Source organism: Cetorhinus maximus, chromosome 6 (assembly GCF_964194155.1).
Source record: "Cetorhinus maximus chromosome 6, sCetMax3.hap1.1, whole genome shotgun sequence".
Lineage (NCBI taxonomy): Eukaryota > Metazoa > Chordata > Chondrichthyes > Lamniformes > Cetorhinidae > Cetorhinus > Cetorhinus maximus.
In genome coordinates this window covers 3,404,923-3,422,422 of record NC_135884.1, presented here as the reverse complement: position 1 = coordinate 3,422,422, position 17,500 = coordinate 3,404,923, and the positions used below count along the sequence as shown (strand labels likewise).

The window sequence follows — 17,500 nt, the reverse complement described above, 5'->3', positions numbered from 1 at the left end:
AAAGTGAGAGACATGACTGAGGCCTGGAGCTAATGCACAGTCAATGCTACCTACACCACAGGGGCTGCAGCGGTTCAAGAAGGCAGCTCACCACCACCTTCTCAAGGGCAATTAGGGATGGGCAATAAATGCTGGCCCAGCCAGCGACGCCCACATCCCGTGAATTAATGAAAAAATAAATGCTCTGACCAGTAGGGTTGCAGAATGCCAAGGAGGAGAAGGGGGTGGGGCGGGGCCTTGATCCTAAAGATTTCATTAATCTAGGTTTGCATCAGTGTCAATGGTTAAAGGCTGGAAGGGTAGGTCAGGATTGGGAGAGCATGTGAGCTGGTGTGTTGAGCCACAGAGGACACAATCAGACTTGTGGGCACATCAGAGATGTTTAATGAAAGAATGTAGTACTTTTCACAACCTTGGGACAAGCCAATGGGCTTCACAGCCAATGAAGCACTTTTGAAGTGTAGTCACTGTTGTAATGCAGGAAAAGCAGCAGCCAATTTGTGCACAGCAAGACTTCACAAACTTCAACGTGATACTGACTAAATGTTTCAGTGATGTTGGTTGAGGGATAAATATTGTTCAGGGCACTGGGGGGGGGAACTCCCCTGCTCTCCTTCAAATAAAGGCTGTGGGATCTTTTTACATCCACCTGAGGGGTCAGGGTTCATTGTCTCATCTCAAAGATGACAACTCTAACAGTGCAGCACGCCCTCAGCACTGGCACTGGGAGTGTGTGCCTGGACCGAGGGCTGGATTGTCCGGTCCGGCCCACCACAGGGATCGGCATGGGGTGAGACAGAAAATTTGATGGACCAACAAAGGGTCTGTTGACATTGGGCGGCAATTTCCGGTCCTGCGGAGGGCGGGATGGGAAGATCCCACTCTAAGTGCTCGGCAACCTTCTGGTTCAAAGAGCTGAGAGTGCTACCCACTGAGTCACATCCGATACCCAATCTGATGCAGGTTCTGCCAGTGTAATCGAGGCCTCTCTATGAGGTATGTGCAAAGGAAATGGGAAAAACAATAGATGGCTTAGAAAATAAGAGATTGGGAAGAGGTCTTGGGACAGATGTTGTGCATGGGGGCAGTGACTCAGGAAGGTTTCTCTGTCAAGGAACAGTCCCTTGGGAGATGGTGGAGGTGAAGGTACTTTTGGTGGTGGACTGATACCTTAGAGAGTGGAAATTGTTAACTGATAGACATGCTAAGTAACGGGCAGAAGGTGAGAGTTAGAATGGTCTTTGAATGTAGACACCTGTCCAGCAGGGTGAGGAAGGTCACCCCAGGAGCACCAATCCAAAAACTTGGAAGTGTCGCCATGGAGATGGAGAAATGGAAAGTGTTGGGATCTTTTGCGGGAAAAGGTATTGAAGAAACAGAAACCAAATAACCCGTGAATTGTATCAACACCTAATAGAAACCGCAAGGGTCAAGTCCAAGACCAAGAGCAGTGAACTGGAAGGACTGAGAAGGTCCTGGTGTAAGGGTGAGGGACAGATCAAAGTAAGAAGCAGAGTCAACAACAATTGACATTTATATAGCACTTTTTACACAATAAACTGTCCCAAAGTGCAAACTGGAGCATAATCAAATACAATTTGACATTGAGACACAGGAGGAGACATTAGGACAGGTAACCAATGGGTTGGTAGGTTTTAAGGAGCAGCTTAAAGAAGGGGAAAAACATGGTGGGATTTAGGGGGGAATTCAGGCCCAGGCAACTGAAGGCACAGCTGCCAATGGTGGAGCGATGGAAATGAGGGATGCTCAAGAGGTCAGAATTGGAGGAGTGCAGAGATCTCACCGGGTCGGAAGAGATGACAGAGAAAAGGGTGGGGAGGGCGAGGAGAAACTTAAAAGCAAGGTTGGAAATTTTATAATTGAATCATTTTCGTTCTGGCAGCCAATGTAGGTCAGGGTGGATATGCGGGATGTACAGGGTGGATATGCGGGATGTACAGGGTGGATATGCGGGATGTACAGGGTGGATATGCGGGATGTACAGGGTGGATATGCGGGATGTACAGGGTGGATATGCGGGATGTACAGGGTGGATATGCGGGATGTACAGGGTGGATATGCGGGATGTACAGGGTGGATATGCGGGATGTACAGGGTGGATATGCGGGATGTACAGGGTGGATATGCGGGATGTACAGGGTGGATATGCGGGATGTACAGGGTGGATATGCGGGATGTACAGGGTGGATATGCGGGATGTACAGGGTGGATATGCGGGATGTACAGGGTGGATATGCGGGATGTACAGGGTGGATATGCGGGATGTACAGGGTGGATATGCGGGATGTACAGGGTGGATATGCGGGATGTACAGGGTGGATATGCGGGATGTACAGGGTGGATATGCGGGATGTACAGGGTGGATATGCGGGATGTACAGGGTGGATATGCGGGATGTACAGGGTGGATATGCGGGATGTACAGGGTGGATATGCGGGATGTTCGGGTGGATATGCGGGATGTACAGGGTGGATATGCGGGATGTACAGGGTGGATATGCGGGATGTACAGGGTGGATATGCGGGATGTACAGGGTGGATATGCGGGATGTACAGGGTGGATATGCGGGATGTACAGGGTGGATATGCGGGATGTACAGGGTGGATATGCGGGATGTACAGGGTGGATATGCGGGACTTGGTGCAAGTTCTGATATGGGGCAGTGGAGCCAAATGAGGACTCTTTCAAATTGAAGTGAGAGCACTTTCTCCGCCACCGACGCACAGTAGCAGCAGTGTGTGTACCATCTACAAGATGCACTGCAGGAATTCACCAAGGCTCCTTCGACAGCACCTTCCAAACCCACAACCACTACCATCTAGAAGGACAAGAGCAGCAGATAGATGGGAACACCACCAACTGGAAGTTCCCCTCCAAGTCACACACCATCCTGACTTGGAAATATATCGCCGTTCCTTCACTGTCGCTGGGTCAAAATCCTGGAACTCCCTCCCTAATAGCACTGTGGGTGTACCTACACCACATGGACTGCAACGGCTCAAGAAGGCAGCTCACCACCACCTTCTCAAGGGCAGTTAGGGACGGGCAATAAATGCTGGCCCAGCCAGCGACGCCCACATCCTGTAAATGAGAAAAAAAGGAAGTTTTACCAACACAGCCAGTGTTACGTAGAGAAAGTGAGTTGGATTTCAGAGAGAAGTAATTGAGGCTGAGAACAAGTTTAAGCCAAATGGAGGAGGTGGGTATCCAGTGGGGACTGGTGAGTCACTACTGAGGTTAACACAGTGACAAATGGTGAAGTAGATTGTCTAATGAGGAGACAATTGGAGTTAGAAGCCTTTCCAAATTGGTTAGTGCACCAGAACACTGACATGGGTGGTAGGTAGCAATGAGGGCAGAGGGATAGGAGTCAACCAGAGGACTTACATGTGACAGTGAGCTTCATGGCTCTCTGCAACTGGGGAACAGTCCTGAGTTTATACTGCATTTGTACAGTGTGCACGATCAGAGATTGATACAGCACACAAAGAGGCCATTCAGCCCATCGTGTCCATGCTTGCTCTTTGAAAGAACAAGTGTGGTTTTACCCACCATGCCCACACAGGGGCCTGCAAGTCCAAGGTCGGCCGCCATCGCAGTGGACAAGCAGGCTTTGTACAATTCGCACTGGGTGGCACATTCAACAACCTGAGCTGCCCGCTGCCCACTGGTGGAGTGATCAGCCCTACGAACATGGCCTGATCTGGCTGGATTTCGGCTTTGTTTTATATGTGGTTTATATAAAAAGACACGAGAATGGAATTGCTGGCTTTCCTTACTCCCAAAATTCTGTCACGGGTGACGTGTGGTTGGTGCCATTGCAGGTCATGCAGATAGAGAGGTTCTTCCTCAGTGTGTCCTCGATGCAGTGCGGAGTGTTCCATTTGTGGCCACATTTAGCCCAGGGCAGTTCACTCTGAAAGGTCTGGAAGAGGTAGTAGAGTCCCCAGGCCAGAATTACGATGTAGTAAACATTCAACAAGGAGACAATGACGATGGACGCACAGCCGATTCCTAGCCAACCAAAGACACAAGATAATCTTTCTTTTTTAAGAAGGAAGAAAGCAAACAATTAACATTCCACCACCCACCCACTGGCCCTCCTCCCGCCTCCAAACCCACATTCCCACCCATCCCCTTTCCGCATTCTCCATGATGACAAGCACCTCCTTAACCCCGCCTCACCTCCCATCCTGATTTCCCATCTAATTGGGTGTGAACCCCCCCAACCACGTGGTTGGCTCTTAACTGCCCCTCTGAAATGGCCCAGCAAGCCACTCAGTTCAGGGACAATTAGGGATGGGCAACAAATGCTGGCCTTGTCAGTGGCATCCACACCCCATGAAAGAGTAATACAAAGGGGTAACTCCCAACTCTCGTTGAGGTGCAGTGTAGATCACCTCACAATGTACGGATTCATCTCTACTGGAATCCTCAGTAAGCCCCAGATGGATATGTCACCCTAGGGGGAGCAGGGATGTGGGGTGGGGAGGGGGCTACCTGCCAAGACCTGAGTCTTCCCCACACATCCGGCAGAAGGCGCACTGGATTGGGCTGGGGGCTGTTGGACTGCCTGCATTCATGACCCAGTGGAACATCAGTTCACAATCCCAATCCGGGCATCTGAATTAAAACATAAACTGTTGGTGTCACACTGAAACGTAACCATGAAATCCGGTCAAAATCCAACAGGTTTATCCAGCCTGGGTCTGTGTGTGACTCCAGTCCCCACACCAACGTGTTTGGCTCTTAGCTGCCCTCTCGGTTGCCCGAGTGAGGCACTCAGTTATTTCAGACACGGCCAGTCGTTCATGAAGAAGGTTCACTGCCATCTTCTCAGGGCAATAAGGGGCGGGCAGTAAGGGCTGGACATACCAACGATGACAACGTCCTGAGAATTAAATTTTAAAAACACAGATGATTCGGGGGTGGGGGTTGCGGGAGGGTTCAATTTTAACCTCTGCATTGGGTGGAGCAGTGCTTTGCTCTCTGTAATGATACTCTTCATCAACTTCAAATCAAAAGTCTACAGGAACTCAAGACCAGGCTTTTAGCTTGAGTCATTCATGGCTTAATTAGACCTGGGCTACAAATTTTCCTTTACCTCTCTCTTAACTTTCTCAATCATAGGAAGAGGAGGAGGCCAGGCAGCCCCTCAAGCCTATTCTGGCATTCAGTCAGATCATGGTTGATCTGTACCTTAATTCCATTCACCCGCTTTAGCTCCATCTCCCTTTATATCCTTGGCTACCAAACAAGCCTATCCATTCATTCTTGACAATTTCTCGGCCACCGCGCCCCCCCACCCCATCTCGATTCTCCCCTCCGCCTCTTCCTCACGCCCACTGAGGGACATTAGCCTCGACATTACACTGAGTGTTGTCACTTACCAGAGAAAATGGGACAGAGTTTCTCCCAACAGGTGATGCCCCCTTGTGAAGTGTACTGACCAAGTGCTACCTCCAGGAAGAACACAGGCAGACCTCCACCAATCAGGAAGATAAAATATGGGATAAGAAAAGCACCTGTACAGAGAAAATAAACAATTCAGAAATATTAAGTGAGGGAACCAAGATCCTCACAGGGATAAAAAAAAAAACTCTCATTCTTGTTCTTTATCCATTAAAATGAAGTCGGTCTACAAAGCTGCTGGTTGGATTTCAGTGAGAGAATTGCGTCTACACTTTAGGAAGGTCTTGGAGAGGGTACAAAAGGAGATTTACCAGAAAGGTACCAGAATTGAGGGACTTTAGATAACGTGGAGAGACTGGAGAAGCTGGGATTTGTTCTCCTTAGAGCACAGAAGGTTAAGGGGAGATTTGATTGAGACGTTCAAAATTATGAAGGGTTTTGCTGGATCAGAAGTAACTGCTCCCACTGGTGGTTGTGGAAGGTTGGCGGGTAGTGGGTAACCGGAGAGCAAAGATTTACAGTCATTTACAAAAGAACTGGGGTTGGGGGCGCGGGTGGAGGAGATGGTTGAGTGTGCAGAGAATGTTTTTACACAGCGAGTTGTTGTGATATGAAATGCGCTGCCTGAAAGGGCGGTGGAAGCAGATTCAATAATGACTTTCAAGAGGGAACTGGATAAATACTTGAAAAGGAAAAATATTCAGGGCGATGGGGAAAGAGCAGGGCTAATAATTTTCTCAAAGAGTTGGCACCGACACAATGGGCTGAATGGCCTCCTGTGGAGGGTAAATTTATGATGTGGGAGGCTTTTGCAAATCTGATTTGAATTAAAATAATTTGAGGCCCAATTCCTGCCTCAATCTAGGCTGCAGCACCACAGAAAAGCTTGGTACCCAGAGGGAACGATTTCCCTAATCAGAGGGTCTAGATGTAAAATTATGGGAAAACTTCCTCCCCTTCATTTCTAACAATCATTTCCAAATCACCAAGGTAGCAATCAGAAACCTGTTTAACATGCTATCTGCTTTCGTCTTCTGTTGAAGTTACCCTCTTTTATTCACGTGAAGCAGCCAGGTAATTTGGCAATGTGTGTTTTCAAAGGGTTAATTTAATTTTCTACTAATTGATCGCTACAGTGCAACAACAATGCAGTCCTGCAGGAGGTGCTGTGTTTGGGTGTCATGGTCTTTGCTGCCTCCAGGGGCCACTGTGTGTGGATGTCGGTGTCTGTGCTGCCTCCAGTCTTCTAGGGGGTGCTGTGCGTGGACGTTAGGGGAGATACTGTCTCCAGTCCTAGAAGGGACACTTTGTGAGGATGTCATGAGCAGTGCTGCCCCCGGTCCTAGAGGGGGCGTTGTGTGGATACCACACCCCCACCCCCCGGCACCAAAACACACAGACATAAACATAGCAGCTGGAACAAGGCTCCAATTTCATGCTGTGCATGAGGCTCAATGAGCCCCTTATCCTTGACACTGACGAGAATCCTAACCTTGCTATTGAGTGGGGAAAGACCGAGTTGAGCACCAGCTGGCCCACGGGGGTTACTAACTGAAGAGAGACTAAACCATTGTGCCATTTAACCATTAAAGACTCTCGATCCCCAGTCTGTGCTATTAAACGTTCTCTGGTTCCATCACTGTTCATTCAGTTCTGCTTGGTCAAGGATTGGAGGGACGGGGAGTAGAAGGCGGATAGGCTGCAATGTCTTCCACAGCTGAACCTCCCACTAACGCCTAAAGGAGCTGAGTTGATGACAGAAGGAGGCTGGCAGTCACCTCCCCACCCCCATTTCCCTGCCTCCAGAGTGGCTTCAGACAAAGAGAGAGAGAGAGAGAGAGAGGAGACATTGGGAGGTTTTTTTTTGTGTTTGCTTTTAAAACAGATTTTGCTGCTGACAGCACAAGTTTGTGTTCTCCTTGCCCGCTGGCGCCAAACATTTATGCCTTAGCCACATCACCGATATCAACCGCCTAGAGTCCAAGGGTTGAGGGGAGGCCACACACGCTGCTTAATTGAGGGGCATCGCACCCTGACTGCAAGTTATCTCACAATTCAAATGGCTTCACGTTAAAAAGGTCGTTTATTCTGTCTGAGAGGCTGAAATTGGAACAAGGCCAGCTTTAACATTAACAGCATTAACAGTTTTTTTTCCCCGAGATATATAAATACACTATAATTCGCTTTCTGATAAATTTAACCTTGGGTTTATTAATGTAAAGGTTGAGTAAGTACTTCATATAAATGCCTATGACTCATTTTGCACCATAAGAGCTCTATAATCTCGCTATGAACTCAGGGTCATTGCACTCCCTGGAGCAGCCTCCAAGTACAACAGTTCTTACTTTCTAACTTCCCCCGTTTCCATTTATTAAGATACTTTCTCAGAAATTTATGACTTTCTCTTTATTTTTCCCCCAAAATAAAAAGATTTAATTCAGAAAGAAAAAGAGGCAATGCATGTTTCTCTGTGAAAACGAGGGTCAAACTCCATGACGTGCATGAACTGAAGATATCTCCCCCTCGAATGTCTCCCGCTGTGTTACTCCTAGGGTCTGCCACAAGCTCGTGGGCTTTGCTGGTGGTCTCACCCACCCTGAAGGCCACAGCTCGGGTATCCTAAGAAGTGGATTCAATAGGTAGTAACCTGAGCGGCTAGTTACAGAGCGAGATTACTCTCGTTTATTCCCGGGCTGTAAAATCTCTGGCTTCTGCTGGTGGGGAAAAAAAAAAGAGGCCAGGTCACCACAATAACTAAAACGTGTTTATATTGCGCTATTGGTATCCCAAGGAGCTTCACAAGATCGTAAATCAGACAAAATGTGACACCGAGCATCATTAGGGCTGGGGACCAAAAGCTTGAGGTGAGGTAGGTTTTAAGGAGTATCTTAAAAGGGGGGAATAAAGGTAGAGAGGCCGAGGGCGTTAGGGGGAGAATGCCAGAGCTTGAGACCCCAGGCAGCTGAAGGCACGGCCACCAATGGTGGAGCGATTAAAATCAGGGATGGTCAAGAGACCAGAATTGGAGGAAGGCAGAGATCTCAGAGAGGTTGTGAGGCTGGAGGAGGTTCCAGAGATAGGGAGAGGCAAGATGGTGATGGGTGTTTGCACTTTAGTGGGTAAAATGTATTTCAAAATCTTAAGCACGTCTAGGATCTGGAAGGGACTAACTGGGTTAAACTGCATACTGCAGAGTGTTTCTAAAACAGAATCATTAGAGGGCCACAAATCCATCTGGATTGCTGCATGGTCCAGAGGAGGCCAGCAATGATTCATAGCATCAGCAATGTACTGAGAAAATAGCAACCAACAAAGATTTACACTTCTCTGTCGTGTCTTTCCCAACCTCAGGACACCCCAAAACACTTTACACTCAGTATTTTAGAAGGAGTAGCCACTGTTGCAACGTAGCAAATGTCACACCAATTTGCACACAGCAAGATCCCACAAACAGCAATACAGTGAACGTGCCAACAATGTGTTTTTTTGCGATATCAGTCAAGGGATAAATATTATCCAGGGCATTGGGGAGAGAAACTCCCGTGATCTTCCAATAGTGGCCTTGGGGATATTTTACATCTGCCTGAGGGGGCAGACAGAGATCTTGGCTCCATGTCTCATCTGGAGGACAGCACGTCTAACAGTGCGGTGCTCTCTCATTAACGGCACCAGAATTACTCCTGGATTATAGGCCTCAAGTCTCTGGAGGTCTCCCCTCTTGGGTGGGTGTAAAAAAAAAACCCCATGGCACTGTATTAAAGTAGAGCGGGGGAGTTTTCCCTGGGATCCTGGACAATGTTTATTCCTCAAACAACATGACAAGAACAGATGAGCTCGTTGTTTGTCTGATTTTCTATGTAACTGATTGAATTTTAAAAATAGTACACTGATTGGCAAGAATTCTGGGATATGTCCAGAAAAATGTGGTAAAATTATGTCCTTTCTTCTTTCATTCTTGAAAGGAACCCAGTCTAGTGCAAATTCAACAACAACAACTTGCATTTACATAGCAGCTACATCGAAACCCCCAAGGTGCATCACTGGGGTGTCACCAGATTAAAAATAGCACCAAGCCAAAGAGAGAAACATTAGAACGGATGACCAAAAAGCTGTCCAAAGAGGTGAGTTGAAAGGAGGGTCTTAGAGGAGGAAAGAGAGGCAGAAAGGACCCTCACAAGGCATCAACAGTCCGGGAGCAATTTGCATTAATGGCCCCTGACTGGATCGACACATTGGGAGGATCTGTTCACCATTAGGCAATGAGCAGGGTCAGAAAATGGCTGCAACACACAGACCTGTCAGCCTGTTGGAGAGAATAGACCCAGATTAAAGCTTCAGCTGTAAAGAGTTTTACTTGCTTGGTGCTGCTAGGGTGTTACAATCGAGTATTTTTTAATTCATTCAGGGGACGTGGGCTTCGCTGGCTGGGCCCAGCATTTATTGCCCATCCCTAGTTGCCCTTTGAGAAGGTGGTGGTGAGCTGCCTTCTTGAACCGCTGCAGTCCATGTGGTGTAGGTACACCCACAGTGCTGTTAGGGAGGGAGTTCCAGGATTTTGACCCAGCGACAGTGAAGGAATGGCCGATATATTTCCAAGCCAGGATGGTGAGTGACTTGGAGGGGAATTTCCAGGTGGTGGTGTTCCCATCTATTAGCCGCGCTTGTCGGAGGTTCAGAATTTCTACATTTGCACAAGAGGGTGTGTGAGAATCGGTATATGTGTATTTGTCTGAGTGAGTGTGTGTACATGTGAGTGTGACAGTGTGCGTGAGTGAGTGAGTGAGTGAGTGAGTGAGTGTGCGAGTGAGTGTGCGAGTGAGTGTGCGAGTGAGTGTGCGAGTGAGTGTGCGAGTGAGTGTGCGAGTGAGTGTGCGAGTGAGTGTGCGAGTGAGTGTGCGAGTGAGTGTGCGAGTGAGTGTGCGAGTGAGTGTGCGAGTGAGTGTGCGAGTGAGTGTGCGAGTGAGTGTGCGAGTGAGTGTGCGAGTGAGTGTGCGAGTGAGTGTGCGAGCGTGCGAGCGAGCGTGCGAGCGAGCGTGCGAGAGTGAGTGTGTGAATGTGGCTGTGAGCTGCTGGGTGAAAGGGAAGGGGCTATATCTGGACATCCTCTAGGTAAACATTTTGCTACTGAACCGAGTGGTTATAATGCCATTGTTCAATCATCGCAAAACAATCGTTGGAAACAACAGCAACAACAGACCAGCCTGTGTCTTTTTTGAGACGGGGCTGATGCTGACACACAAGCTGCTCAATTGGAACTCACAGCAACAACAGCTCAGCTCCGCACACTCAATGGATTTTATTACCGAGAGGCTGATGGCTATGTGCTGTCCTATATTTAGAACACTTACCCTTGCCATATCAGTGTGAAGGACTATACAGTAAATTACAATGCCAAGACAGTGTGAGGGAGAAGAGAGAGGAGGTGGAGAGTATGTCAGCCCAACCTGACAGGCTGTTCACAGGTTGATGTGCACAGTTGTGCTGATGTAGCGTAGGGCTGGTGATGAGGGGGCTGAGTTTTTACATATAGAATTGGAGGCAGGATAAAATAAATGCCAGACCAGGAACACTGCTCACAATTCCCAGATTCCTGTCACCAGTGATCGTTAAGGCTGGACTGCCACAGCAAATTTGGGGTGAAACTTATTTCTTTTCAAGAGCTGCTTTGGTCGCAGTAGAGGAAACAGATGAGGTAGATACTGAGCATGTGACAGAAACAGGGTGAGAATGTAATTGGAGCAATTGCCTCAGTCACCGTGTCACCGTGACTCAGCCTGAACATGAAGACAAAGGATTCTGCTCTGCTTTTACCATCTTTCCACTTCCGGAGAGGCAGAGAGCAAATCTTTATCAGAAATCTCACTGCATCAGGAACATCAGGAACAGGGGGAGGCCGTTCAGCCCCTCGAGCCTGTTCCAACATTCAATTAGATCACGACTGATCTGCATTTTAACTCCAATCTCGAGGGTCTCTCCAACTCTGGGGGAATTCTCTTCCCAGGGGTTAGGCCACTTCTTATTTTGCACAATCAGATATTTCATTTCAGTGGGAGAGGCCCTCTGTCAGATGTTTCACCTTATCGGCAGTCCCTCAGTAACCTGGAGTCCGCTAGTAGCCTCTCTGTCTGACACCATCTTTTGTTTCTCTTTTCAGATTTTAGATAATTTATGACCTTAGTGGTCCTGCAATCTTGTCAGTTGGAGTCTCCGGCACAAAAGTACACTAGCCATTAACATGGAGCTCTCACAGCTCAGGGCTCTGATAAGCTCAGCAAGGGAGACACAAGTCCTGTGGAACGCCGTGTGAGGTAGATGAATTACCCACGGAGTCTCCTCGGACTAACTGCTCCAGACAGAGTCGGTATAAGAACAATGCAAGAGGCACAACACCAAAGTAAATCATCTTCTCCAATTACTGCCCCCGCTACAATCAGACAAGAGATTGCAACTCCAGGAATTGCCAGTAGAAGACTAATTCAGTCAAGCGATGTTCTGGTGTCTTCACAACTTTCCATTAGAGCACAGGGTGCATTAGTGGAATGGTTCATGGGCCAATTGATAGTCTAAAAGGTTACAATGTGAATGCATCTTCAGGACCCTAATCATCTTCATCCCAACAGATGTGAGGGGTTAGTTTTATACAGACTGAGTGTTTTATAGGACCCAGTTATGTCCTGTTGACGAAAAGTAGGACAAATCCAATCCGACCAATAACCATCTCATCAGTCTTCTATTGTTCCATGGGTTGTGGACGTTGCTGACTAGGCCAGCATTTATTGCCCGTCCCTAACTGCCCTTGAGAAGGGGATGGTGAGTTTACCCTAAGGTGATGGAAGTTGTTGAGAGCATGATCAAGCGGCACTTACTCAGCAATAACCTGCTCACTGACGCCCAGTTTGGGTTCCACCAGGGCCACTCAGCTCCTGACCTCATTACAGCCTTGGTTCAAACATGGACAAAAGAGCTGAACTCCAGAGGTGAGGTGAGAGTGACTGCCCTTGACATCAAGGCAGCATTTGACCGAGTGTGGCATCAAGGAGCCCTAGCAAAAAACTGGAGTCAATGGGAATCAAGGGAAAAACTCTCCACTGGTTGTAGTTATACTTAGCACAAAGGAAGATGGTTGTGGTTGTTGGAGATCAATCATCTCAGCTCCAGGACATCACTGCAGGAGTTCCTCAGGGTAGTGTCCTCGGTCCAACCATCTTCAGCTGCTTCATCAATGACCATCCTTCCATCATAAGGTCAGAAGTGGGGATGTTCACTGATGATTGCACAATGTTCAGCACCATTCGCGACTCCTCAGATACTGAAGCAGTCCATGTCCAAATGCAGCAAGACGTGGACAATATCCAGGCTTGGGCTGACAAGTGGCAAGTAACATTCACGCCACACAAGTGCCAGGCAATGACCATCTCTAACAGGAGAGAATCTAACCATTGCCCCTTGACATTCAATGGCATTACCATCGCTGAATCCCCCACTATCAACATCCTGGGGATTACCATTGACCAGAAACTGAACTGGACTAGCCATGAGTACTGTGGCTACAAGAGCAGGTCAGAGGCCAGTAATCCTGCAGTGAGTAACTCACTTCCTGACTCCCCAAAGCCTGTCCACCATCTATAAGGCACAAGTGATGGAATATTCTCCACTTGCCTGGATGAGTGCAGCTCTAACAACACTCAAGAAGCTCAACACCATCCAGGACAAAGCAGCCCACCTGATTGGTGCCACATTCACAAAGATTCACTCCCTCCACTACTGACACACAGTAGCAGCAGTGTGTGTACCATCTACAAGATGCACTGCAGGAATTCATCAAGGCTCCTTAGACAGCACCTTCCAAGCCCATGAACTCTACCATTCTAGAAGGACAAGGGCAGCAGACACATGGGAACACCACCACCTGGAAGTTCCCCTCCAAGTCACTCACCATCCTGACTTGGAAATATATCGGCCGTTCCTTCACTGTCACTGGGTCAAAATCCTGGAACTCCCTCCCTAACAGCACGGTGGGTGTACCTACACCCTCCTGTGTTGTTTCTTTCACCTTGAAGGTGTGCAGAGCTGACAACAGTTTATTTGTCTAAACAGGAACTTTATTTACAGTGCTTTTAAAATTTCTGCAGCTGCAAACTTATTTTCAGCTTCTCTTCTTGTAACCTCGCCCAGACTCGGCTAATAGCAGGCAACACGGTCAACAGGCACATGTAATCAAACACCAAATAATCAAACAACTGAGTGCTACAACAGGGACTGTTGGCAGTTCAAAGCGGCGGGTTCATCGCTCTCAGGGATGGGCAATCAATCCCGGCCTCGCCACTGGTGCCCACATCCCGTGAAAGAATAAAAGAAAATAAACCACTTGTTGAAGTAATGTTCTGTCCTCTGGGATCAGTTCTAGTCTGTCCGGCCCTGCCGACATTCCAGCTGACTGAATCATCACTTTGCAGGCTGATTTTACATGAACATAAAATGAATTCAGTTGGCACATTGTTTTCCAAACTTTGCCCACATTCCTAATGGCAACACAGTAAAATGTGGCAGCCAGCACCTGCAGACTGCAGTTTGCTAATGTAACACTCAAGAGCTTCCAGACCCCGTGAGGCAGCCTCACTCATATAAATATTCCAAAAACATACACAATGGCTCCTTACATAAGTAAATGGGATGAGATTATGCGCGTCAACATTACTGCGCCATCTGCACGGGCAAGTTGTGTGCCAGCTCCCAAGAAGACTGACACCATCAGCGACACACCCAGCCCAATGGGTAACGCTCTTACCTTTGAGCCTCAATGTTGTAGGTTTCAATTCCACTCTAGCGTTTGAACATAAAAAAATCAGAGCTGACACTCCAGTGCAGCACTCCCTCAGCTGGAGGCACCATCTTCTGGATGAGATGTTAAATCGAAGCCCCATTGGCCTGACCGGCGGCTGGGGTGGGGTGGGATTGGGGGGTGGGGTGGGGGGTATAAAACATCCCATGGCGCTACCTTGTAGGAGAGTGTGTCCTGGTCGATATTTATTCCTCAGCCAACATCACAAAAAACAGATGATCTGGTCATTATCACCTTGCTGTTTGTGGGATCTTGCTGTGCACAAATTGGCTGCTGCTTTTCTACATTACAATAGTGACTCCACTTCAAGAGGTACTTCATTGGCTGTAAAGTGCATTGAGATGTCCTGAGGTTGCTATAGAAATGCCAACCTTCCTTTTTCTTTACCTCTGTAGTGCCCTTTGTGACAGGATGACCATCCCAATGATCCAAACGCCTGTGGCATTGGGCCCCAAGGCCATTCCCACACAAGTTCTCATACTTGAGAACCTTCAGCCACTTACAAAGGCATAAGTAGCTGAGGTGGCTTCCCAGTCCTCTTCATCTTCACACCTTCCCCAAAGTATCGTCATTACATAGAGAGGCCCTAATACATCTTGGCTCTAAGGGCCGCTCCAGAATATCAACCCAGCGTTCAGAATTAGAGAAGCGCAGAGATCTCAGAGGGCTGGTGGAGACTACAGACATAGGGAGGAGGGAGGCAGGGAGCAATTTGAAAGCAAGGCTGGGAATTTTTAAATTGTAGTGTTGCTTAACCAGGGCAAAGTGACCCACTTGATTGGCACCTCATCTACAAACATGCACAGTGGCAGCAGCGTGTACCCTCAACAGCACCTTCCAAACCCACGACCGCTACCATCTAGAAGGATAAGGGCAGCAGATAGATGGGAACACTACCACCTGGAAATTCCCCTCCAAGTCTCTCACTATCCTGACTTGGAAATATATCGGCCGTTCCTTCACTGTCGCTGGGTCAAAATCCTGGAACTCCCTCCCTAACAGCACTGTGGGTGTACCTACACCACATGGAATGCAGCGGCTCAAGAAGGTAGCTCACCACCACCTTCTCAAGGGCAATAAATGCTGGCCTGGCCAGCGATGCCCACATCCTGTGAATGAATAAAAAATACCAGGAACCATCGTAGGTCAGCAAGTAGGAGGGTGATAGGTCAGTTGGATTTGGTACATGCTTGGAAATCGGCAGCAGAATTTTGGATGACCTGGAGTTTACGGTGGGTAAAATGTAGGAGGTAGGTCACGAGTGTGTTGGAATAGTTGAATCCAGAGGTAACAAAGGCAAGGGCAAGGGTTCAGCAGCGGGCGATTGGGGTGGCGTTGGCCGACGTTACTGAGGTGTAAGTAGGCGGTGTTAGCGATGGGGTGAATATGTGGCTTGAAGCTCATCTCGGGGTCAAATGTGACCCCAAGATTGCGAATGGTTTGCTTAAGCCTGAGGCTGTTGCCAGGGAGAGGACCGGAATCGGTAGCTAGCGATTGGGAGTTTGTGACAGGGACTGAACACACTGGAAGGAATTTCTGCTGACTCCAGTAGCGGGTGTCGGACGAGGGGGCTGATCATTGAGGGGCAGTGCTGGGGTTGAGAGAGGGGCTGGGGAGGTAGAGCTGGGTCTGGTCACCGTACACTGTGCCTTCGGATGATGTCACCAAGAGGCAACATGTAGATGCGAAACAGGAGGGGGTCAAGAGTAGATCCTCGGGCCACACCAGAGGGAACAGTGCAGGAGAGGGAAGAGAGGCGGAGTGGATCACTGGCAACTGCTGGGGTCGATAAGGAACCCCATTGTGTCCATTGAGGTCATTCCTCAGTGGACTATCTACTATCCACCCAAATATGGACATTATTCCATAATGCCTGGGTGAATAAATTAAAGCCTCTGAAAAGAGGAAACTCAAACTTCTCAAAAAGGTTAACTGGACAAACCAGGTCTATTCTTTCCACGACGGGACCTCCAGTACCTGCAGAGTGTTTGCAGAGTGCCGTGTGGCCAGACTGTTTGAACCTCCGCTTCTTTATCTATTAACCCTGCTTCATAACATCAACCGTGAGCTTGTTTCGTGTGGGCAGAGGCTCAATCTCCCTGCAAAGTGTGCTTTAAACTGTCTGCATTCCACGGAGAGCGGCCTGGTTATCAGTTAAGGCTGTGCTTATGTCTGAGCGAGTGCCAAATAAACAAGTTATCTCAGCAACTCAGAGCCACTTTCCCTTACCATCCCATCCCCACATCAATACCCCACCCCAACTGGCCTGAAACAAAAACCTCGTGGACTTCAACCAGTGACTTTAACAAATCAGGCTGGAGTTGCGCGCGCACACGCACGCACACACACACACACACACACACACACACACAACACACACACACACGCAAGTCCTGCTTTGTTTGTGCATCGACACCTGACCACTGTTGCTCCTCCCGTGAGGCGTCTCCAAATTCTACCCTCTCCACACGGAGGCTGCCTGCCTCCAGCCTGTTCCCACGGCAGAGTGGGGCTTTACCAACAAAAGTTGTTGTGAATGGTTAAGCCCAGCTGCTTCTGTTCTTCTGAAACACTCTACAGCGGCTGGCAAGGGGATCATCTCAGTTACATCGCCCATCAAAAGCAAGCTGATGCAACAGTCAAGCCCAGACAGTGAGTGTTGGCCAACTATTCAACCAAGTGGTGCATCACAGTTCCATCCTAACAGCCTCCGCCCAGCACTTGTGCCCACACTTTCCGCCTGGCATCACTGGATTGTAATGGGCTGCTGGAATCCGGGAAGATTTCCCCTCAACGTCTGATATCAGCTCAGCACATACCTGGGGGACTGAGCCCACCACCCACCTCGCCCCCTGGGCCTCGCCCCCATATCACCCTGCTCCTCCACTGAGTCTCCCCTCTGTCTAAATACCCCGAAATGGCCCAGCAAAAACCTGAAAGATGGGGGAGAATTTTCTGCAGTTCTCTGGGCAAAATGAGAAGTGGTTTCTTGTATTTTAATTTTTCTTGTATTAACCTGCAGCAGAATCCCAACAGGGCCCAGCAAAAACCCAACAGTTCCAACAGAAACACACCTGTCCACAGCGTCACTGCCCCTTCTGCTGCCCCCATTCAGACTTCTGTGTTTTTGGGAAAGGCTCTGGGTAGAAGCAGCTGTTCCTCAGCTCAAAGAACATTGTCAAGAGAGGCCGGATTCCTTTTAAACCAACTCACATTCACTCTCAC

General features: G+C 48.5%; 2 protein-coding genes across 3 annotated transcripts in view; one reads left to right on the top strand and one right to left on the bottom strand.

Annotated features, from left to right (window-relative positions):
* LOC144681484 (sodium- and chloride-dependent taurine transporter-like) overlaps positions 1–5,542 on the bottom strand; it is a 35,616-nt gene extending 30,074 nt beyond the window's left edge. The window contains exons 1-2 of one of the 2 annotated variants that reach the window (XM_078543106.1): positions 5,412–5,542; positions 3,801–4,035 (exon numbers count right to left, since the gene is read on the bottom strand). In XM_078543106.1, coding sequence (XP_078399232.1) covers positions 3,801–3,850 — 50 coding nt within the window. In that variant the 5' untranslated portion in view covers positions 3,851–4,035; positions 5,412–5,542. Of the gene's footprint in view, positions 1–3,800; positions 4,036–5,411 lie in introns of those variants that run through there. The other variant, XM_078543105.1, reaches the window with a different exon arrangement.
* Positions 5,543–14,081: 8,539 nt separating this feature from the next.
* tmem43 (transmembrane protein 43) overlaps positions 14,082–17,500 on the top strand; it is a 24,347-nt gene continuing 20,928 nt past the window's right edge. The window contains exon 1 of the mRNA XM_078543003.1: positions 14,082–14,147. Within this exon, the coding sequence (XP_078399129.1) occupies positions 14,082–14,147 (66 nt within the window). The remainder of the gene's footprint in view (positions 14,148–17,500) is intronic.